We start from the raw sequence: 25309 nt of genomic DNA on the forward strand, positions 1-25309 counted from the left end.
AGCCACAGGTGTGCTGAGACTAAAAGGGTTAACAAGGAGTAACTAGGGTTTAAGGAGTAACTAGGAAATGAAACATCTTACTGGAATTTTGTGTTTTTTCTATTTGAATATTTACTGCACTGTTCTGAATACAAGGTTGGATAATGATTAAACAAAGCCTGGGCTTTCTAATGAATATTTGCTATCTGAAACAAAAGGCCAAAGTCTTCTGAATTTAACAGAACATAAAAGCACTCAACTCAAAATGATGAAGGGCAAAGAAAGAGTTAAAAAACTGGGGGGTGGGGGTGGAGGAACCAATAAACTAATCACAATAAACCAATAAACATTCAGGTGAAGTGTGAAGAACCTTTTGCAGTAGTTATATTGTTACAAAAAAAATCCACTTTTCCCAAAGTTCCACTATATTGTTTTCATTGTTGATTTATATTCATTTTGTTGTTTGGATTTTTTAGGGAAGGGAAGGTATGTACATTAAGATTACACTAAAAGGAGGAGTAATAGCAAAAGGTTTAGGCCTCAATTCAACAGAATTCAAGAGATCAAATCGCCAATATACGCGGGATCATGGAGAAAACTAGGGAGGTCCAAAAAAACATCTACGTCTGCTTCATTGAGTATGCTAAAGCCTTTGATTGTGTGGATCACAACAAATTGTGGCAACTTCTTAAAGAGATGGAAGTTCCAGACCATCTTATTTGTTTCTTGAGAAACCTATATGTGGATCAAGAAGCAACAGTGAGAACTGGACACGGAATCACTGATTGGTCCAAAACTGAGAAAGGAGTCCGGCAAGGCTGTACACTGTTGCCCTGCCTATTTAACTTACATGCAGAGCACATCATGAGAAAGACAGGCTAGATGAATGACAAATTGGAATTAAGATTGCTGGGAGAAATATCAACAACATCAAATATGCAGATGATACCACTCTAATGGCAGAAAGTGAAGAGAAACTAAAGAGCTTCTTGATGTGGGTGAAAGAGAGTGCAAAAGTTGGCTTAAAACTCAACATTAAAAAACCTAAGATCATGGCTCCTGGCCCTCTCAATTCCTGGCAAATAGATGGGGAAGAAATGGAGGTAGTGACAGATTTTATTTTCTTGGGCTCCAAGATCACCACAAATGGGGACTACAGCCAAGTAGTTAAAAGACGCTTGCTCCTGGGGAGGAAAGCTATGGCAAAGTTAGACAGCATACTAAAAAGCAGAAACATCACCCTGCCAACAAAAGTGTGTATAGTTAAGGCTATGGTTTTCCCAGTTGCAATATATGGCTGTGAAAATTGGACCATAAGGAAGGCTGAGCGCCAAAGAATTGAGGCCTTTGAACTATGGTGCTGGAGAAGACTCCTGCGAGTCCCTTGGACTGCAAGGCAATCAAACCAATCAGTTCTAGAGGAAAACAACCCTGACAAGCCAGATTCTGAAGATGAAACTCAAATACTTTGGCCACCTAATGAGAAGGAAGGACTCACTGGAGAAGAGCCTAATGCTGGAAATGATTGAGGACAAAAGAAGAAGGGGATGGCAGAGAATGAGGTGGCTGGATGGAGTCACTGAAGCAGTCAGCGTGAGCTTAAATGGACTCCGGGGGATGGTAGAGAACAGGAAGGCCTGGAGGAACGTTGTCCATGGGTTCATGATGGGTCAGACACGACTTCGCGACTAACAATAACATGTCAGAATTAAGTTTACCATTTTTCTGTACAAAAATATTAAGATCTAAGATGGACTCTACTTCATCAATACTTGAGCCATAGTACATACATTTGTTACATCTGCTTATCTCCAAAGAGCCTTTATTACAAATGAAGTCATTTTCTAAGTACAGTTAATTTCTGGGCTGAGAAGAAAATAAACAAAAACATTATGCTGGATTAAGGTGGGGATTTTCTTACATAATTATACATTTCCTAGTACTCCAAACCATTAATTGTACACTGCCCAGAGTTGCTCAATGAGTGAAATGGGTGGTCTCTAAATTTGATAAATAAATATATAAAGTAATGGGAAAATAATGATATATCACAAGGGTGCTAAAAATAATGCTTTCAGATCTGTCCTGAACGCTCTGCAATGAAATTCTGCTATGAAATTCCAAATGTACACATTTTTAGATATTCCATTATCTGGGATATTTAAAATTCTCCAGTTAACTGGCTGAGGGTCAAAGCTGTATTTCAAGATTTAGAACAGTTTGCAGAATGGTATTTTATTAGACACTCAGAAATAGTTGTTTAGTTTGCCTTTCCACATGGTGGCATTCAAAACACCATATGCTGAGATGCCATCTGTTCCAGTGGTGGGTTAGCCCCGGTTCGGGTAGTAAAATCGGCGGGAGGCTCCGCCCACCAACCCTGATGTCGTCAGGAAACTTCTGCACATGCGCAGAAGGGCGCGCATGGCCCCGTTGCAAACCGGTAGTAAAGGTAAATAGAACCCGCCCCTGATCTGTTCACTTCTTAGTATTGCAGCGAACAGGTATAACTTCAACAAAATCTGTGACTTCTTTTAAGCCTCAAAGTAGATTTGATCTGGACTGCAACATACCTCTGTCATGGTCCCATCACTAGATGCAATTTTTATATGACACCTGGGGAATTTCAGATCTCAGGTTTTTTTTTTTTTAAAAAAGGTAAAGCAGGGTAGGACAGGTAGGCAGATAATGGCTTCTGGAATTCTTTCAAACTAGCTGTAGCCTTGCAAGATTTCTTTGGGTTTTTTTGGGGGGGGGGTTAATTCAGTAATATTGTATGCTTGGGGGGAAGTGTTTGTTCACTTGTTCCCCAAGGCTTAACCAGTTTGTGGATATATGTTATTTCTGTGAATAGCTCTATATGTCATGTGTGTGTGTGTGTGTGTGTGTGTGAGAGAGAGAGAGAGAGAGACAGAGAGAGAGAGAGAGAGAGAGAGAGAGAGAGAGAGAGAGAGAGAGAGAGAGAGATTTTGAATCTGTAAATATCCAAGAATAATATGCATTAAAATCTTAAAAAGTGTATTAATTCAGTACAATGTAAACATTATATTAGCGTTTATTCATTTAGAGATTCATTGAAACATATACATTTACCAGAGGTGCTTAAATGTTTGCTTAACAACTTGATGTGTGTGTATGTGTGAGAGAGAGACAGAAAGAGAGAGAGAGAGAGAGAGAGAGAGACAGAGAGAGAGAGAGACAGAGACAGAGACAGAGACAGAGACAGAGACAGAGACAGAGAGACAGAGAGACAGAGACAGAGAGACACACACACAGAGAGAGTGGGATGGCTATATCTGTTAATATTTTGAATATGTTTGGGTCTAATAAAGATGGGTTCATATGTGCTGTCTTTGTCTCTACATACTATTGTCCGTTTGCACAAAGTGGACTCCATATGATCATATGCCAAAGACCCTCTTTGGGTCATATGCCAAAGAGACAGACAGTTTCATTTTGAAAGTATTACAAGCTATTGCCCAATTGCCTTTCCCAGAGGATGATTTAGAGGGGTAAATTCTCTACCCCTCCTTCATTTGATCCAACCTAGTTTGGAACTCTTATCTTTCTTTTGCTGGCTTCTCCTGCTACATTAGATTTCATCCTTTTTTGTTCTATCATCCTACTGATGATAAAAGATGGGCAGGCCGACAGAGCATAATTTATTTCCAACACTCTGTCGGGTTGGAAAGAATAAAAAAGGTCAGCAAAACCAGTATTTCAGGTTTGTGGAATCTAAATCAGCCATTTGAATGTATGAATCATCTTTCCAGTCAGATTTTCATAATGCTAGCGTTGAAGGCTGGATTTGTATCCCTGATAATATAAGACATTCATCATTGCATTTGATGAGGCTCTGAAAGGATATGAGGGAGAGGGCCTTTTCTGCTAAGCTCCAAGATAATGATTTCATCCGGTTTATCCTAAAGAAGATCCCTCTGACTACATTGCTGTTCATGCAGTAGTGGGTTTCACTTACCTTCGCTACCGGTTCAGAACTGTGAGCATGTGTGTGTGCGCGCTTGCTTTGCTCATACATGGTACTTCTGCACATGCGCAGAGTGTCCATGATGATGTCCGGGCAGGTGGATGCAGCCTGCCGCCGCTGCTACCGGTTCGCCTGAACTGGGGCGAACTGGTAGAAACCTATCACTGTGTTCATGTAATAATTGATAGTTATGAAATTTGATTTGTACTAATGGGTTTTGGAGCTGTTGCTTTAGCTTCCAGATTGTTAACTGTTAAACCGCACAAGTTTGAAAAAGCTTATTGTATCAATAATACATTTTTTTCATAATTGCTTTGAACTTTTCTCTTTTTTAAAGAAAAAAAGAAAGAAGCCCACAGCTTTAAGTAAAAACACTTTTTTTTTTTTGGTATAACACAAAGCCATGCCTCTTAAACCAGGGTTTAATCAATTATAATGGTCTGATTCGCACATAAAGCTAAACCATAACAAGTGCTTCCAAATTTAAAATAGGCTTCTTAGATTCTAAACTGTGAGCCAGTAAGGCAGATGCCAAGTTTGGCCCAGGGTAGGGCCAGAAAGCTTCATTCTTATTGGGTATTTTCAGAGTACTGTACAATAATACGAATGGGCTTCTGTCCAATGTTGGGTGTACACAATTCCTGTGCAATTTCAAATATTGACTCACTCCTACATTCAACGTGGCTGGTCAAACCTTCATTCCTTTCTGGGGTAGAACTGTACAGGGGTTAAGGCCTGCATAAGGAGAAAATCTCAAGGTCAATCATTTCCAAGAATGCACAGCTAAAGCATGGGCTGAGACTCACGTACTTCATAGTTTAAATTCATTTATTAAATTTGCTCATCATATAAGAGCTTACCTGTGCATTGGGTAAGAATACATGACCTGAAGCCATACTTGGATTTTGGGAGGGAGGGTAGGTGGCAGGGACCAGGTTCTGATGAATTGGGGGCCCCCAGAAAAATGCATTGTACAGGATAGAGGGAATGTCAACTCTTTTCTTACCAGCTCTTTTCTCCTTTCCTGATCATTTACTTGTTCTTAGGGTACTTCTAATGAAAAAGTAATAGCCCATGCAAGCCCAAAGGAAATAGATGAAGCACATCATAGATTAACCTTTGGGGATTTTTGTTTTAAATACACACACATACACCCACAGAGAGGCACACACACATACAGTGCACACACACACACATTATACACATACATATTTTTTTTATTACAAGCAATTGTTGAAGATATGTTAGTCATTTACATTATTTAGTAAGTCTGAAAATCTAAGTCTGAATATGGTCATGAATTATATATATAGGCAGATATATGCATATGATTTCTATATATGTAGTTACTGATGCTTTTTGGGAATCTCCAAACCTGCCATAATTTGAAAGTGAATTGCCCCAGAATTTATTTATTGATTAGACTTTTATCCTAGCCTTATTTTTTGGGGGAAACCTCAAAATGGTAGACATAGTTAATGCTCCTGCCTCCTATTTCCTCACATCAACAATGTTGTGAGGTAGATTGGTCTGAGAGAAAATGACTGGGCCAAAGTCATCCAGCCAGCTTTCCTAAGCATACCTAAGGGAGGATTAGATCTCCATCTCCTGGTTTCCTGCCACTTTTTAAATGGAAAATAGAAAACAAATGTGAAAATCATAGCACATGTAAATATGCCAAGTAAACACAGAAATTACAGCTCTACCCAATGTGACATCTTTTCTCTGTGGTGATGTCACATTGGGTAGAGCTGTGATTTTCTTACCAAAGAACATTTCAAAGGCATCTCATGTCTGCTGAGTGATATTAACTTCCCTTAGATAATTCCTTGTTTCAGTAAGCAAATGCCTGCCATACCTTGCTTTTCAGTTTCTTTGCTTAGTTAAGTGATGTATATTTTGTTATAAAATTGAAAATATACAAAAAATATCTGGCTGGGGAATTCTGGGAATTGAAGTCCACACGTTTTAAAGCTGCCAAGATTGAGAAACATTGCAGTAGAGAAAAGAATTGGACGCATGTAAACATATTTTGGGAAGAGACTTCACATATGGAGTCACAATGCAGGAAACTTTGCTCCCTTACATATGTCCTTAATACTAGAGATGAGGCACAAGGAATAAAGCCCAGGAAAAGGAGTTCAAACCAGGGGTGCTATTCAGCAGGTTCTGACAGGTTCTGGAGAACCGGTAGCAGAAATTTTGAGTAGTTCAGTGAACCAGCAAATACCACCTCTGGCTGGCCCCAGAGTGGGGTGGGAATGGAGAATTTGCAATATCCTTCCCCCAGGAGTGGGGTGGGAATGAGGATTTTGCAGTATCCATCCCCTGGAGTGGGGTTGGAATGGAGATTTTGCAGTATCCTTCCTCTGCCACACCCACCAAGCCACGCCACACCCACCAAATCACCACCACAGAACCAGTAGTGAAAAAAATTTGAATTCCACCACAGATTCAAACCTTCAATAGCCAATGCTATTCAGAGTTTAAAAAGGCAAGTTATGACTCTGAAGTATGGCTAGAAAATAATTGGCAGCTGGTGCAAGTTTGTTTATTTATTTTTAATAGTTTAACATTGTTCCTGCTATGTTCTAAATAAAATCTTGGAACAGACTTCAAACAATATCCCAAGTATAGCATACTGAATTAATATAAACTTTATGTAAAGAAGAAGAAGTAGACACTGACAAGAGAAAATAACTAATGTGTTGCTGACTCATTCAAACCTGTATTTTTTAATGCCCATTGACTAATAATAAAGATAAAGCAAAAACTAACGCCCAGTCAGACCTGTTTAAAATAAGAGGGTAGTACCATGTATATCCACATCTCAGTCTAGAAAGCTGCTCATTTGTTATGCATACTACATACAAAGCAAATGCATAAGGAAAAAGATAAGAATATTTTCATATTTGCTAAGCAACATCAAAAAGAAAACACTGTACACTTCCTCTTGTAGAATTACATGAATTGAGAGGTAAATATGTGTACATATAGTGAAGTGCCAATTTTTTAAAGTTAAAAGTAACCAAATACTTTTGAGTAGAAGAAACAGCTGAAAGGAATGCAAAAGTATTTATTATGAGCCATTTCCTCTTCAGAATCGTGCTCTTAGTTGCATTTATTCCAAGTCAGGGAGCATCTGTTGTGTGTTTGTGTGTGTGTAAAGCAGTCAAGATAGTGGCTGTGACCCCCATAACTGAAAGCTTGCAACACAAATAAAAAGTAGGCAGGACTTTGATCTTGGGTTCACAGCTACCATTTTGACTTTTTTGATTCACTCTATACATATCCATGAATATTTTTGAAGCATGTGCACATTTTCAGGGGGCAGAGCAATTCTCTGAAAAATTAGGAGTAAAAAAAAGAAAAGAAAAGAAAACAGATTTTTTTTCCCCTGCCATTCCTGTGCCCTAAGAAAGAAGTTCCTCCAAATTTTCCAAATGCTGTTTCTTTGTTAGAAACATTTGATTTCACTGGGTAAGGGTCACAGAAGTTGGAGTAGAAAAGAATAGACATCAGGAACCAGAGGCAACAAGAAAGGCAAGCAAATATCTCCTGCCTTATTTAATGCTTAATATTGTCCAGTAAACTGGTAAGAAGATAGGAAAGAAGCTTTGTGACTGAGGTTAAAGTTCAGAGCCTGTCAAAGTCTGCGAGTAGGTAAATTCAGGAGTTTATTGGTGTCAAAAATTAGAGCAAGTTGACAATTCCTAGCAACCATATAGATAAATATTCTACAGGAGGATCTGTCCCCAACATTGTCCTTTAGGTCTTCTATGGTGCTTTCATGGTGCTCCCTTAACTACTCTAATTGAGTCCATCTACTTCATCCACTTTGCTGTTGGTTATTATATTCTTTTTTCCTTGCACGTTTCTCAGCATTATAGAATTCTCCAGAGAATTAAGTCTTTGTATAATGTGTCTGAAGTATGATAATTGGAGCCTGGTCATTTGTAGACTATAATGTCACACAGATATTGTAACTTCATCATTCAAATGTGAATTTTGTAATTTGCCTCAATTACATAATTTGCATCATTTCTGCACATACCTCACATCCCCGTAAGTGCCTCCATCCTTAAGGTTAATGAGCACCAGTCACTTCCAATCTGCATATCTATATTTTGCAAACCAGACCATCATGCTAAGCAACATATAATTGATTTGTTTGGACACAGTGTGTTATGTGAACATTGCAAAACTTGCAGGCTGCTCTGGACGTAGGGTTAGGCACAAAAGTACAGTCTGTCTCTGAAAGTTAGAAAAAGTCTGAAACCTGCAATTAGCCTTTTTTCCCCTGTTGCTGGCTTAGCACTATTTATCCTTGAGTTGGCAGAAAATGATATTGGCATGTAATTCATTGCCCATATTGCTGATTCCTCTCTTCCTGATCAACAACGGTCATCTCATTTTCTCTCACATAATAATTGACAAAGCCCAACAGATTTATAATGTCTTGAGGCTTCTCTTGGATGATGAATAAAGAGGAAAACATTGCTTTAGCTAGAGCAAAGGATGATTCAAGTCTATAGTTGAGGAAAAAAATTGAGAAAAAAAAAAGCAATATCATGCAGTCATAGCAGAAAAATTGATATTGCCAGAGCAAGTTTTTAGTGTGGTTATGTACGAACAAGGAAAGGTTGTTGATTAAATTAATTATGTATGTGAACCAGGTCATTTCCTTTAACTTATCATACAACTTACTAGGTCTGTATCACTACTTTTCACGCTATTTTCTTTCTAGGTAGCCTTATTCCTAGAATACCGATATTCTGATAGTTACATCTGTCAGCAATGATGTTACATCTATCATGTCTCTAATCCTTCAGCTGGCAGTAAAGTATGGTTGCCGACTTTGCACTACCTTCAATTCCGAGACCTATTTTGCTTCAGTAATGAGGCAAGGAAGGGGTGCGGTCCTTACAGTTTTAATGTGGAAAAAGTTAAAGAAAGCAACTGGTTTCCTACCCCTGTTTAGTTTTCCACCAAATCTCATCAGCTGTTGGAGGTAGGGGGGGTATCCACCAATCATTTTCTTTAACGTGGATTGTATCTGGACAAGAGGTGAGCTTTGACAGGTGTTTAGACTTGTTAAGGCTTGCTCTGTTTTTACTTAAGTGTTTTTGTACAGGTGTGCAGCTGATACTCTGGCTCCTTTTAAACAAGGATCAAACTGATTTATGAATAGCTCTATTTTGGAATAGCACTAAATTGTTGTCCAAAAGGATAAGCCCAAACTTTATAGGGAGAGCAGTGGCTGTTATGAGGGCAAGTGGAACCCTCCCCCCCACCACACTTTGCAATTCTCCCTTGTCAATTGCTTTACCAGGGTGCCTCACCCATCCTGCAGATCTGGGGTTGTAGCTGTAGTGGGAAGGTGCTTTCCCACTTTAGGGAGAGAGACTGCATAACTTGTGTCTAAAACAGTCTGATGGGTGCAGTGGGAACCATGTAATGAAGCAGGATCTCCCATTTCATGGTAACCCAGCAGTGCTAGTCAGCTGCTTCTCAAGCTGGCTCACAGGTCCTGGCTATACGCAGCAAACTCTTTCACCACCAGATTGCCATGTCATCAGATGTCCATTGACAGAAAATATCAGTTCCCCATCTCTTCTCCTTCCCACTCTACATGCTACCCTATCTGTAGGACTGCCAGGAGGAGTCAGGAGAGATAGCTTTTGAGTCCAGAGGAAAAGGACCAGACCCTCCTGCTGCCAAAATCAAAATATTCCTGCAACAACAACAACAACAACAACAACAACAACAACAACACCTGCCCAGGGAATGGATGGCAGTAGGCATAGAGGCATTCAACAGCCTAAAATAGCCAGTGAAAGGTAGACAGATCTGATTGTATCATTGACCACATTGTCAATGAAGGGACCAGAAGGATCAACGTCTATCATGTGCAGGAAAATCAAATAAACCAACCACGAAAGTAAGTTGTCCAGCCTTTTCTTAAAAACCAACAACCTTCACAGGTACATTTTTCTGCTATTGCAAATTTCTTAGTAAGTTTTACTTTAAATGAAATCTAGATGGATGCAGTTTATAGTTATTTTAATAATTATTTCTGACATTATTTTATGTGGTCATTGAAAGCACTTTTTGATCATTTTCACTGTAGTTTCCCTTTATGGCCCTGAACATGGCTATCTTGTCTTTCCTTCTCTTTTTTGTCTCCATACTGAACATCCCAAGTTCCTTTAGCCAATACTCCAAGGCCAAATTCACTCATACTACAAGGCTTATATCAGGGAAAAAAACGAACACTAACTTAACATCCAAAGAACTATGATGAGCATAAGCCACCTCCATGTTTAGTAGGGAGTGAGATGATGGAAAGAGATATTCTTTAAGAATAGTTACTGAGGCAGCTTTGTGACAAGGTTAATAGGATGTATCAGTTATATAGACCTGCCACAAAATGAAAGTGAGATAGCTGATGCCAGTCTGGTTTGAAAAGAGGAATTCGTCAAATCTCTCTTGGAAAAAAAAAATGGTTTTTTTAAATTCTATACATACATGCACCTTTAACATTCACGGTATCAGAACATCTCTGCTTAGGTCAAATGCATATAAAAAGGTTATATAATGCATTAGTGGAAATAGATTCAGAAACAGAGTTAGTTAAGGACTGTCTGATAAAATGGGCACAAAACGTAGGTGAACCAATAATGATGGAAACATGGGAAAAGATATGGGTTAGAAATGTAAGATTTACACAAGCACAAAATTTAAGGGAGAATTTTTATAAAATGTTTTATAGATGGCATTTAGACCCAAAAAAATTAGCCTGTATGTATTCAAACTTACAACCTAAGTGTTGGCGATGTGAGTGTAAAGATGCTACATATTTTCATATATGGTGGACATGTAAAAAAATTAAGGCATTTTGGATAAAAATATGGTGGATTATTCAAAACATTTTAAAGAAAAAAATCAAATTTACGCCACAGTTTTTTCTGTTGGGAATAGTCATGGATTGTAATGTAATAGAGACTAAGTTGGTTTTGAACTTAATAACGGCTGCCAGGTTACTGGTGGCACAGTACTGGAAGAAGAAAGATTCACCCACCATTGAGGAATGGACATTAAAAGTTGTGCACTTGGCAGAAATGGCGAAAATTTCATTATTATTATTATTATTATTATTATTATTATTATTATTATTATTATTATTATTATTATTATTATTATTCAAATTTCTATACCGCCCTTCTCCTTTCGGACTCAGGGCGGTGAACAGCCAAGATAAAAACATCTATACAAACATCACAGTTAAAAATAAAGTTAAAATAATTTATAAATTTGGCCCATAATTTAAAACTTGTCAATTAAAATCAATATTAAAATTTTAAAACTAACCCTAAAATCAAGACAGACCGGCTAACTGAAAAAAATAAGTTTTTAGGGCCCGATGAAAGATCCGAAGGTCGGAGATCACTCGTATCTCTGGGGGTAGATTGTTCCATAGGGTAGGTGCCACCACAGAGAAGGCTCTCCTCCTGGGGGTCGCCAGCCGGCATTGTCTGGCTGACGGCACCCTGAGGAGGCCCTCTCTGTGGAAGCGAACCGGCCAGTGGGAGGCTATTGGTGGCAGAAGGCGGTCCCGTAAGTACCCTGGCCCTAAGCCATGGAGCGCTTTGAAGGTGATCACCAACACCTTGAAGCGCACCCGGAAGTCCACCGGAAGCCAATGCAGCTCGCGCAGGAGAGGAGTCACATGAGAGCGCCCCGTCGCTCCCATAATCCCCCGTGCAGCCGCATTCTGCACCAGTTGGAGCCTCCAAGTGTACCCCAAGGGGAGCCCCATGTAGAGAGCATTACAATAGTCCAGACGAGAAGTGACAAGTGCTTGAATGACCGTGCGTATCTTAAAGATCATTCAAATGAAAGATACATATTGGAATGGAGAAGATGGATTGATTATATACAGAAGAAGTATCCGAATAAGAAGATTCATATAGCATATGAATGAAGTAATCTTAAGTAATTTATGTTTGTTTTTTGAATTATAAGGAGTTAAGGATCAAGGGAGAATATGAAATGTAATAATTTGTTAGCATATTTTAGCTTTTGATTTGTGAATGCTATACCCTGTGCTTGTTCTGGGAAGTCTAGGGAGGGGGGGGGAAGGAGGGGAAGGGGTGGGTGGGAAAGGGAGGGGGGTTGAGGGGGGAAGGGTGGGGGGATGAAAATGTTTGTACTTTCTATAAAACTTTTCAACAAAAAAAAAAGAACATCTCTGCTTCATCTCTGCTTGTTTCCAAATTTAAATGTATTGGTCCAAGTTGTTCGGAGGCTTATCTATCTAATAGTAATCATTTTCTAGCAAAACTAAATACACTGAAGACAATACAAATCAAAATAACTTGATTATCTTCCTAAAATTGTTATAAAGAAGAGTCAGGCGAAAGCCCTTTTGTTTTTTCTTGCCACAGCTTTCATCATTTATCTGATTCATTTTGAAAACTAGATGATCAAGTAGTGATGTACCTAATAATGATCCCTTCAACATACCTATGAACCATATGTTCTGCAATAATTTTCATAGTATTTGCAGAAAGGATGCTAGTCCAGTCATGCAAGCTGATAGCTATAATTGATGCTCAAAATAGTTCTTCAAACACTCCTGTTTGAAAAATCCTGTTGCAATCCAAAGGGGTTGCAGCATCTATTAAAGTCATACTCAAAGATTTTTCTAATACTTTAAGGACAAGCCAAGCTGAGACATTAATTGCATGAATGCAGAGAAAAAGCACGATACTGCAATAGTACACCCTGAGCAGAATCAAAACCCCAGGAAGTGGGTGGAAGATTGTAACATTTGTGTCCCCTTTAGTCTTGATGAAAAGGGTCTCTCATTCCAACTTCTGTTGCAAAAAGAAAGAATTTTCCAACTCTCTTTATTTAGAAGAGCCTGGTTTGGTTCTAAATTATTTTCAGCATGTATGTAATATGAGAACTGAAGCCCTTTTCAGTTCCCATAACATCAACTTATATTTTATGTTGATTGTGATTATCCCCTTCATTCACATAAAACTAGTATATACGATCTCACTTATAAACATCTGTTTGATATATGAAAGCTTTGGAATTTTCTCACTTCCCCCTTCTCCTCCAATAAAACCCCCATCTTACTTTCAAAGCAGCTATATTAAAATGAAAATCTTTAAACTGAAACAAATAAATCTTCCTTTACAAGAACAATAAGATTGTCAGATGGATGGATACCATGCAACAGCATGTAATGTGTAGCAAATACTCACTAGAGGTAAGAAAGTGAGCAGAGGGCGGACTCTTGGACGTGGTTTAAGTGTGGCTGTTCCAGAATCTGTCACTGACCCAAAGCGATTACCACCATAATAAATGCCATCCAGTTCACCTAAAACAAAACAAAGAATATAAGTAAATAAGCAAAGGAACGAAGCCCAAATGTTGTGTTTGAGATGAGCTCTCAACTTCATAAATTATTCCACTCTGTGTTTTTTCATCTAGCAATTCCTACCACCTAAACAGTTTGTAATAATATTTATCCATGAGATATAGCAGATACCTTTGACAGAGGGCCTTAACTAACGGGCATTAAAAACAGAAGCACATCAAAGGTCACCATGGTTTCACAAACACTTGGAGGCCACTTCAAATTATTTTATGCATAGAATCTAAAAATCATTAGAATCATTCTAAAGATGTAGCCTAAACTTGCCATAAAATACAACCTCAACATGTACTCAGAAGCCTCTCTGTCATTATATCAATATGATACAAGATGAACCAGCAAATATGTAAAGCCTTTCATTCTCAGCCTTGCATCCTTACAACCATTGTAGAACTTGTATGGGAATTAAAAACTGAGCTGGTTAACTATGAGCTCAATTCCTGATCCAAAGAAAAGACTGTAAAGACTTCCTCTTGGGCTATGGTGTGGAACTATTTCCATTTCCAAAAGCACCCTATTGCCATGTGCCTGGTCTCCATAACATCAACGTTTGTTCTGCATAAGCAACTGGACAGGGAGTCTTTCTCCTCCCAGAACTAATTGATTGTGTTTCTGCTTGCTATTATTAGAAGAAAAGTAGGAGGGAAACAAATAGAAGAGAGTGGACTGATTGGAGCATTCAATTTTGTGCTTCCTTTTGGCGACCAATTTCCCTTGCTAGTGGGCAGGTGGCAGGGAGTGTCAGCAATCCCAATTGACTTTACAGTTCCTGCAGGCTTTCACATTAACTTTCAGGATGATGAAGTTGGTAAGAAGTTGCACGTCCAAGGCCACCAGTTGGGTAGGGGAATGAGCAAAGTGTAGCACAAGGGCAGAGGAACTGGGAAACAGTTCACTGGTGGAGTAAACTTATTCAAACAGTTTGCGACCTTACTTGCCAGTGTCCTCATTGACTTTCACCCTGCGAACTTCCCATAAGCAAAGAGTTTGCTATCAGGAAGCTGTCAGGAAACAATGGAAATGACGATCACATGACTGTGGCTGACCGTGGCAGTGTGGCAGTAGAACTGAAGCAGCAGTAGCACAGCAGTGCTAAAGAGGCTACAACTTCCCCAAATTTTGCTCCCATGGGTGTCATAAATCCAGGATTTAAGACACATTTTGTAAATTAGCTCATTGGTTTAAAAATTGTTGCCCTGCTTTGAGGCACCATTACAAACAAACAAATATGAGAGTTTTAGAAGTATATAGAGATTCTAATGGACACTCATTCTTGGAACTATTATTTATTTATTTATTTATCTATTGTTTGTTTATTTATTTATTTATTTATTTATTTATTTATTTATTTATTTATTTATTGGTTCGATTTATATGCCATCCTTCTCCGGAGACTCAGGGTGGCTTACAATGCGTTAAGCAATAGCCTTCATACTTTTGTACATCCCTGCTTAGTTTTTATATTGGTAGATAAACAGTTTCTATAACAGCTACATGCCATACTTCTGTCTTATTCTGATATTCAGCCCTTGCTTAAAGATCAAACCATATTATTTACAAACTAATCCTTGTGAGAAAAAATAAAATCAAAGTTGGTTACTTCCTTATAAGCACCAATAATGATTTGTGAGTTAAAAGAGATGCAAATCAATATATCCCTATCAAAATAACACACCCTTATTTACAATTCTACCTAGCTAGCTGGCTGGCTGGGAATGTGGGCGTTTGCAATTGCATCCCAGTCAGAAGTATCAGACACTGCATTACAATTTCAAAGTATCCCATGTTTCTGAAAAACCATTGTATCCCTGTTGGTTTATGAGAAAAAAGTCCAAATGTTGCTGGGTGATATTTCTAATATGATTAACAGAAATAGCAAGAACATATGCAAATCTGAGTTTTTCAGAGTGTCCTAGCAGGAAAGATGATATAAAAACAGGAGGTACAGGAGAAGCAAGAAAGTTGAAAAAATGAGAATGGATGTTTTAAGCTATAAGACTTTCAGTTTAATACCATTTGCAGTATGGAGGACAGATTAATCCCTAGTGGCAACAGAAAAAAGAATGAAATCAAGAAAGCTTTTTCAAGTGTGCTGAAAACATGCGTTCCTATTCTTATCAGCCTTCCATCTAAAGTCAGTGGTGGGTTGCCCCCGGTTCGCACTGGTTCTATAGAACAGGTAGTAAAGATAAGTAGAACCCACCCCTGTCTAAAGTGGAGTAGCAATAGCACTTAGACTTATATACTGCTTTATAGTGCTTTTACAGCCCTCTCTAAGTGGTTTACAGAGTCAGCATATTGCCCCCAAAAATCCTCATTTTACCGACCTCGGAAGAATGGAAGGCTGAGTCAGCCTTGAGCCAGAGAGATTTGAACTGCCGAACTGTAGCTAGCAGTCAGCTGAAGTAGCCTGCAGTGCTGCATTCTAACCACTGCACCACCTCGGCTCTAATCAGTAAACTAATCCTACTGATGACTCAGCCACTTTTTACCCATGATCTTATCTGACAGGTATTGGCAGACCAACCAACCAAACTGTGGTGTCAAAGAACAAGCAACAACCTGCTATTGACCACATTCCCCAAACCCAAACTTCAGTGTTTCCTTTATATCCTTCCATTGATAATGCAGAATCCCAAAGACAGGGACTCTCTTCTCATACCCAAGTGCTTTAGCTGCTTTTATCACCTCAACAGATCTTGGTCATTTAATTATGCTAAGAACACTGAAGGGCAAAGCATCCTCAGTGTTTTTCAGTTCTGCAAGTTTACAACCTGCATCCACCATAGTGCTTTTTGTCTGGTGTCTTTGAAGGAAACATCAAGCAGAATTATAGATATGGATTCAGTGCATTCAAAGGATGAGATTTCACTGAAAGAGATCTGTTCTTTATCTTGATGTTTCATTTTTTTACTAAGTAAGGCATTGGAAAACAGTAAAAAATAGAAGGCAATCTTTCATAGTCACAACAACAATACGTATAAATTCCTGGAAATGCTCACCCTGATTCATTCACTGGATAAAATAAATCCATTATCCCAATACAGTAATATCTCATGAAGACCAATTTCAAGATGAACTGGGCATATAGATGAAATGGTTCCTATTTCTTGGGAATAAGAAGCACCTTGCTGGGAAGCATCCAGCCTAGCAGGAGAGGAGGGATCAAGCATGGAGTTAGCCTGGAATCCCTGCACAACCACAAAAGGGCTAGGACTGACTTATCCCCCTTAGAACTTCCATCAATCTCTTACACTGAGGAGTTTCTTGTATGATAGGCAGAACTTAATAAAATACTTAGCTTGAATTCTTCATGTATGGGTCTGGTTATTCATGCCTGACACAACTAGACAACCTGTAACCCCTTGGATCATTATTTCAGACATATTTCCTGACCAGATTTCTCAATGCCTTCAATAATGGCAGAGCGTCTAATGGACTTGAAAGGTTCTTAAAATATGCAGGGAGATATTCATAGATGTATCTGCCTTGAAAGTAGCCCATGTTGAACTGTATAGCACAGTCAAATATCAGGAGTTAACCAGAGGAAATGTTTTATGACACTTGTCATATGTCATAATATGTCATATGTCACACATATATGTCACAAAATGCTTTATAATAGTTTTATGTCATAACATGTTTTACAAAATTTGCCAAATTTCAATTACCCAGGTGTTATGGATCCCAGATTTTGGATGCATTGTGTAAGTTAGTTCATTTAGGTACCTTAATTGAAAAGGTTTTGCCCTATGATGCACTATTTTGCACAGTTAAAGTCTACACAAAACTTTTAGCAGTACAGCGTACAATTCAAAGTCTGTGGATCAGAGGCAGTCATGTTTTGGTACCAGGACCGAGAGTATTCACAATTATAAAAATGTAACAGCATATCAAAGAATAGACTTGTCTTTAATATTCTGCCAAATAATTTAGCCCTTAGTTCCTTAGTTTTCACCTTAAAGGGTCTTCTCCTCCTGAATTGGTACCTTTTTAAAAAACAATAATTAGATCTATTTTTACACTGTAGTATCTCATCTTAAGTTCTCAACTGGAGTTCAAAATTGGCTGACAATTTGACAGAAGAAATACAGATTTAAATCTGTTAAATTACTCAAGGAACTTTAACTAAAGGAACTATAATCCTGTGTAAGTCTACAAGTAGAATTCAGGGCTTAATTCCAAGAAAATCTATAAAGATTTATAGCCTTAATATAAGTGATTTAGCCTTTTAATAGATTGATTAATTCAGTTACATGTTTCTATATTTGCAAATGAGTAAACCAAGCCTATTTCTGAATATGTATGTCTGTGAACTTAAATATATGTAATTTTTTCACACGATCCTAGCACATAAATAGCAGTAGGCATTACTTTAGAAGACAAATTCATTTGTCTGCAAAACCAACAAGGAAATGAAAATTTTAAAGTTAGGTTTGCCACCTACCATTTTATAAGAAGTTCTATTAATGCATTTTTAAAATTGGGATACTTTAACTACTTATTTGGCTACAATTTTACATGTGCATAATTATTTCATTAAAATAAATAATAGTTTCAAATTAATATGTATTAGATTGCATACTTTATAATGAATTAATATAATCTATTTATTCAAATAGCTCCATAAAAAGACATTGAAAACATATATATGTTTAATCAGAAATATAAATGATATATTTTATCATTTAAATTAAATTTAAATGTTGATTTAAATTAACCTTTTACAATCTGGTACCTCTGAAGATGAAGTGGGTTGGAATTACAACTTCTAGAATGCCATGCTAGCATAGTCTTTGATCATATTGGTTGGCATTCTAGATCAGAGTTCTAAACTTCAGCAATTTTAAGACAGCGACTTCTACTTCCCAAAATTATCTAGCCAGCATCTTAAACTTGCTGAGGTTAAGAAAACTAGTGTAGATGGTGGAGGTTTGGTATATCTGGATGGCAGCTACTTGGCCCAGTTTGTTTAACCTATCAAACATCAGCAACCTAAATTTTAGTATCTCTCCCTTTGTTCTACACTTGGTTACATATCCAAACTAATAGTGCTAATTGAATAATATAAATATCTTGAAGATTTGGAGAAGCCACCCTTATCTTTTTGCATACCTTCCTAGAACAATCTTTGACAAATATAAAGGAATTTAAATCTGACCTCAGGAAAAGTATAAGCAAGGCATTAAAAGGTGTCTTGGAAAGACCGAGACAGAAGGAAGTATGAAACTCAAAATAACCCTGACTTACTCTTGTTTTGTATAAGATGAGACAGAGAGAAACTTGGACAAGATTCTGTTATTTATACACTACAACAATAAAATAGCATTCCTGGAAACTCTGTGGTGTCTATGTTTTGACCCAGCCCACTTTGAAGACATGACAGGAATCTAAGATTTGTAGAAATCTCCATCACCTGATAAATATTCAGAAAAAATGCCTTTGGGAGGGCATCCCAAAATAGCTCAGCAGGGACTGACATGCTCCTGAAATGAGGCAAGCTCGTGACTCTTGAGGGAGAAGGGAAGGAAATCACAAGGGAGAGGTTAGCAAAATGGAAGAAAGACTGCAGGAACCAGAATATTCCATTTTTCTTTCTTTTTTCAGCTCTCAAATTTATCTATTTTTCTGTAGCCAAAACTACAGGGCCCAAAATATGAGGAAAATAAAATTAAACAGCAACAAAAAGTGGGAATAGGAGGAATAGGAATTAAGAAAATGTGATGGATTATAGTAAGAAGGTGGACTCCCAGGAGGGACATGGTGTATTTCAGAGGACTAAGGGGCAACTCAGCTCAGATATCATGTGAGAAAGAGGATGAAGTCAGCCCTTCCTAATAGTTCACAATGTATATTGTAGATCAGAGGTCTTCAAACGTGGCAACTATGCTGGCTGGAGAATTCTGGGAGTTGAAGTCCACAAGTCTTAAAGCTGCCAAGTTTGAAGACCTCTGTTGGAGATGAAGATAGCAGAGTCCTTAGTCTGGCAAGATTTTGTCTACAGTGTTAAACAATAAAGAACTAAGCTTAGAAGAATGACTACATGTCATTCTTGGGTTTGGGCCTGACAGATGAGAACGAATGGTGTAGACTGTCCTGAACCAACATAACGCCAAGGACAAACTTCTTGTATTTTACCAGTTTCCTGAAAGACAGGCCCTTTTGCTCTTTCTCTTTTACTATGTGTCCTCAGACTTATAGTTTATTGAAGTATACTTCAATTTAGTATACACAGCTGTGTGATGTGAATTATTGTTTCATAGAAAGGGATTGTTTGGGGAACATTATCACCTTGTTGCTAGCATCATCATGAATGTTCAAAATGACTGAAAAAAACATGTTCAGAAAGACAATAATATAGATTAGATCATATTTATTCTCAAGACCTCACATTTTCAAGATGTTTTTTGCAATGACAATTAGGATCTAAACACAACTAAATGCCTATTAAAACAGGAAGGAAGAAATCTTGATCATGTTGGAACATTCTCGAATCAGAACCTGTGGACATCTTAGCTTCCAGCCTCACATTCTTGCCACATAATCATACCTCTCTGAGCTGTGTTTTCCAGTAGTTAATACAGCCCATAATTTACTTTAACAAGCTTCTCAGGTGAACAGCATGAATTAACAAGTATGATCAGCAGACACACTCATAATCTATAAGCCCCACCTCTGTTGGAAAGCTCTGCAGGAAGTTGTTGCAAAGAAAGTAAACATTAAAGCACATTAAAAGAAGGGAAACATACAGAGTATGCATGATCAGCAGTAAAGGAAGCAGAAAAATCCTTGCCCACTGCAATTCCATTACTGATTCAAAGTCGGAAATAGACAAAGAATTAAATATAATTTCATAACATAAAGGGCATTTGCATATGTGTGCTTTCTCTCCCTCTCCACCCACCAGCAAATCTGTATGCTCTTGCTGTTTTTGTCAGATAAATTAAAGCACCACTGCACCATTTTAAGCTCTGCCCATTTTAGGCATCTGGGTCATGATATAAATAGGAAAAGTTATGATTTGCACGCACTTATACAAACATACAAAAGAAGTGGAAACATCTGCAAAATACTTGTCTTTACTTGTCTCTCAAAAATTGGTTTTATTCTGTTTAACAGATGGCCCTTTCTAATTAGGAAAGAGCTGGAAGAAATGTATTTCTTATGGAAATACATATCTGAGTATTTCTTCTATAACAATGAGCATGCACCTGAAATTCTTCAAATACCTGTTCTTCTGGGTTGTCATGTCAATAAAGATCATACACACTAAATTCATCTCTCCCTTTAACTTATGAATTCTTGGACCAAATTTCCATCTAGATAGCCAAAATAAGCTTTGAAAACCAGCAAGCAATTTGTAGCACCATCAACACCTTATTTCTTGTATAAAATATTATTATTTCTCATGAATAATATATATTTTAATCTCATTTAACTGATATCTTAACTGGCACTGTTCCAGTGTTTTCTTACCATCCAAAACTAAGTTTAGTATTTCATAGCAAGGACAAGCTAACAGGGTAGACTCACAAAGAGCAGAAATGCAAAGCATTTGAAAGATCCTTTCAATTCAAAATAAATACTAATTTCTGCGAATGATAAGGAGTGATGAAATGGTAGGAAGAGGTTAGGAATATAGATAATGGTAGGATAAAAAGAGTTAAGTGCCAGTTGGTCTAATGGTCTATTGCAATGATGGCTAACCTTTTCGAGACTGAGTGCCCAAAGCGTACCCAAACCCCCAAACTGCAATGCGTGTGCGCCCGGTGCAAGCGCCCCGCCCCCCCACATACACGTGTTTCCCCTGCATGTGCCCTTCTCCCCGTGCATGTGCATGTGTTCCCGCTGCATGCGCTCCATCCTCCGCACATGGTGGCAGAGACCCGAAGACCAGCTGGCCAACTGGTGGTAACTGCATATGTGCAGCAGAGCTGAACTGAGGCGATGGTTTCCATGTCCATAGAGAGGGCGCTGCATGCCACCTCTGGTACACGTGCCATAGGTTCACTATCACTGGTCTATTGATACCTGACAATCATCTATATACTACTAAAATTCTTATGTCCGTAAATTTTAACAGATTAAAATGGTGTATCATAGGGCAATTCCCATGGAATTGAAACTTGGCAAATTTTATTAAACATTTTATGGCATAAGATTATTATAAAACATTTTACGACATAAAATTATCATGAAGCTTTTTATGACATAACACAATATGTCATAAAACATTTCCTGTGGTCAACTCCTGATGTTTGACAATTCATTATGAGCTACTTTCAAGGCAGATACATCTCTGACTATTTCCCTGAATTTTCAAGAGCTTTTCAAGACCATAAGAAGCTCTGCTACTGTTAAAGGCACTAAGGAATCTGGTCAGGAAATATCCAAAGGGTCACAAATTCTCTAATATTTTCTAAAGGTGGATTCTCAGGGTGGCTATTCCATACAGGGAATTCTGGGATTGCTGTGTATCAAGTTGCACCTAATATCAGAAAATATTAGGATCTAAGTAGTTATTGATATAGATCGGACAATCAGTGCTAGAGGAAAAATTAAGAAGGGTTCAGTGGCACAAAAAATAACGCAAGACATTTGAGAGAGAATAAATATACAACCAAAATAGAAACATTTTCAAAACAGTTGTCCAAATTAACTGCATTCTAAGAAGTCAGTCAACCCAAACTGACATGGAATGAGTTGGTTGTATGATACTTTCAACACATCCCCAAACTGCAATTCATCACCTCCTTTATTTATTTTTGGAAATTTTCTAAAAGCTTGGCAAGTTTTCATTTGGATGTCCATTTCTCACAGCTTACAACCAAGCTGTGCCTAATAAATCATACGTAGTTGCTAGCTTGCCACACAATAGCTAATTTTACCAAACCAGAAAATATATCCTAGAATGGGCCTTTAGAATCCTCTAGGGGGGTGATATCACAGCAATAAGACAGTGTAAGAGGGAAATCTTCAACTTACAACAGTTCATTTGATGACAGTTCAAAGTTACAACAGCATTGAAAAAAGTGACTTATGATCTTTTTTTATACTTACGACCAGTGGTAAAATGTAAAATTTGTTACTACCGGTTCTGTTGGGGTGGCTTGGTGGTGGTAGAGGTAATGTGATTGGGTGGGCATGACCAACTTTTTTTTTTTTACTCTTAAAAGCATTTTTTCTACAACCTTAAGAGGTTGCAGAAAAAAATGCTTTTAAAAGCCTCTGATGATCAGGCAACTCAGCTGGGATCGTCAGAGGCTTTTAAAGGCATTTTTTTCTACAACCTGTTCAGCCGAAGAGGTTGTAGAAAAAATGTTTTTAAAAGCCTCTGACGATCCCAGCTGAGCCGCATGATCATCAGAGACTTTTTTTTTACTTTTAAAAGCATTTTTTCAGCTGTAGAGGTTGTAGAAAAAAATCTTTTTAAAAGTAAAAAAAAAAAAAAGCCTCTGATGATCGCGCGCCTCAGCTGGGCATGGGGGGGGGGCAGGGATTTTTGCTTCCGGTTCTCCAAACCACCCGCCACCATCGCTACTGGATCGGCTGATCCAGTCTGAATCAGGAGCATTTCACCCCTGCTTATGACCCTTGTAGCATCCCCAGTCATGTGATCAAAATTCAGATGCTTGGCGTATTTGTGATGGTTGCAGTGTCCTGCATGTGATCATCGGGTCATGTGATCACCTTTTGCGACCTTCTGATGAACAAAGTCAGTGGGGAGGCCAGATTCACTTAACAACTGTGTTACTAACTTCACAACTGCCGTGATTCACTTAACAACTATGGCAAGAAAGGTTGTAAAATGGGGCAAAACACACTTAAGGACTGTCTCATTTATCAACAAGAATTTTGGGCTCAGTTGTGGTCATAAGTTGAGGATTCCTCAGGGTTACTTGCATCATATTATTAAGGCCTACGATGGGATTTCTTTGTAGGCAAACATGCATAGGATTGCCCTGTAAGGCAGGACCACCGTCAATAGCCATTACATTTGAAGAAGGGAGAACTAAATGTGAAGAAAACAGATTTGCCTGTAGCAATGCAATACGTGTATTGTCCAGCCTACATCTAAGACTAGATTCACACTCAGTTTACTAAGTGCACTAATTGTACATGGAGATCTGTATGTTTCATACACTACAAGGCATTCCTTATCTCTTCCTTGCATAATCAAAAGATTTTCCAGGTGTAACAATCCCCACCCCATGAGAGCTGCTTTTTTTCCTTCGCCTATCATTCAATCTCGGCTGCCCACATAGATTCTATTCAGGTAACTTCTTTATTGCTTCTGTATTGCAACTTATTAACCACAGCTAGCTTCATAGTTCTCCGGGAAAGCCAGGCACAAATTATATTTACCAATCTGTTCCCATCTCTGATTAAGTTAGTCTAAAGTAACCAGCCATTGAACACACTTTGTTCATTTACTGGAAGACAGTATCTATGCAAATTGTACGATTTTTTAAAAAGGTTAACTCTGAGTAGTTAGAATACATATGAGCTTGGAAATCGAAATGCATCCACAAATAATGGGGGGAGTTGAGGAAGCCACAGAATGCCAAATCAGTATATAAAAAATGTAATATGGTTTAATAAACAGGCAATTAAACAAAAATGTGGAATATATATATATATATATATATATATATATATATATATATATATATATATATATATATATATATATATATATATATATATATATATATATATATATATATATATATATATATATATATGTTTTTCTTCTAGCCAGGTTTTCCCTACGTAGCCGAGGTTTTTTTTTTTTTTTTGTAGCTCCAGCTCAGTAGAATCACATCTACTTGGTTCTGGGCTTTTTTCCTTTCTAGGTGTTAGAAAGGAAAAAAGCCCAGAACCGAGTAGATGTGATTCTACTGAGCTGGAGCTACAAAAAAAAAAAAAACCTCGGCTATGTAGGGAAAACCTGGCTAGAAGAAAAACACACATAAACCCTACGAAGAAGTAAGAAAATTGATATATATATATATATATATATATATATATATACCATGTTTCCTCGAAAATAAGATCCTGTCTTATACTTTTTGGACCCTGAAATAAGCGCTTGGCCTTATTTTTGGGGAGGTCTTATTATTTTCTGGTGCGTGGAGCAAGACGGGACTCCTCTTGCCATCTTACCTGATTTCCAGCTCTGTCTCCCTAACCAGAGGAAATGGTGGTGACCAGCTGCACCCCAATATTTTTGGGGAGGGCTTATTTTCAGGGGAGGGCTTATTTTTGGGGAGGATTTGTTTTCGGGGAGGGCTTATTATAGGGGAGGTCTTGTTTTTGGAGAAATATGGTGTATATATTCATAAACAAGGTTGCTAAATATATAATACAATGATATATTTAAAGATGCTCAATGCCTGCTTTTACTGCAACATTTCTCTGAGAGGAATTCAGACTAGAAAAACTTTGGAAAGAGAGACTTTTCATTCCAGGAATGCAAAATAAAACCTGGCAAAGAAAAAGATGAATTTGAAATGGGAATAAAGGATATTTGGAGTTAGAAGTTGAAGAAAGAAATATAAAAGGAATGAATTTTTCCACACGTGAAGACTTTAGTCATTCTCAATCTGGTGTCTTGAATGTGAACAGCACAACAACTTCTATTGAAGCAAGATAGTTGTGCATGTTGATTACAAAACACATTTGCAAGGCACCAGGTTGAGGAAGGCTGATCTGCCCCTATGATTTGCTAAACTAAATATATTCCCTTGTTATAATAATTTAAAATAAGAATGTCTCGGAGACCTCTTCCTTATCAGGTAGCAAAGAATAAGAAGGCCAGAAATCTGAGAGATTAGATTAAAATACTCCAGTAAACTATGATGTGTACAAAATTTGACAGCAATATGGGCATG

At 37.8% G+C, this 25309-nt stretch overlaps 1 protein-coding gene across 2 annotated transcripts in view; it reads right to left on the reverse strand.

Annotated features, from left to right (window-relative positions):
- The window catches only part of C3H6orf132 (chromosome 3 C6orf132 homolog), a 45405-nt gene that overhangs the window by 14273 nt on the left and 5823 nt on the right, over positions 1-25309 (reverse strand). The window contains exons 1-2 of one of the 2 annotated variants that reach the window (XM_034414313.3): positions 16418-16947; positions 13243-13358 (exon numbers count right to left, since the gene is read on the reverse strand). In XM_034414313.3, the coding sequence (XP_034270204.2) occupies positions 13243-13358; positions 16418-16427 (126 nt within the window). In that variant the 5' untranslated portion in view covers positions 16428-16947. Of the gene's footprint in view, positions 1-13242; positions 13359-16417; positions 16948-25309 lie in introns of those variants that run through there. The other variant, XM_034414312.3, reaches the window with a different exon arrangement.

This window comes from Pantherophis guttatus, chromosome 3 (assembly GCF_059756535.1).
Source record: "Pantherophis guttatus breed Tessera chromosome 3, ASM5975653v1, whole genome shotgun sequence".
Lineage (NCBI taxonomy): Eukaryota > Metazoa > Chordata > Lepidosauria > Squamata > Colubridae > Pantherophis > Pantherophis guttatus.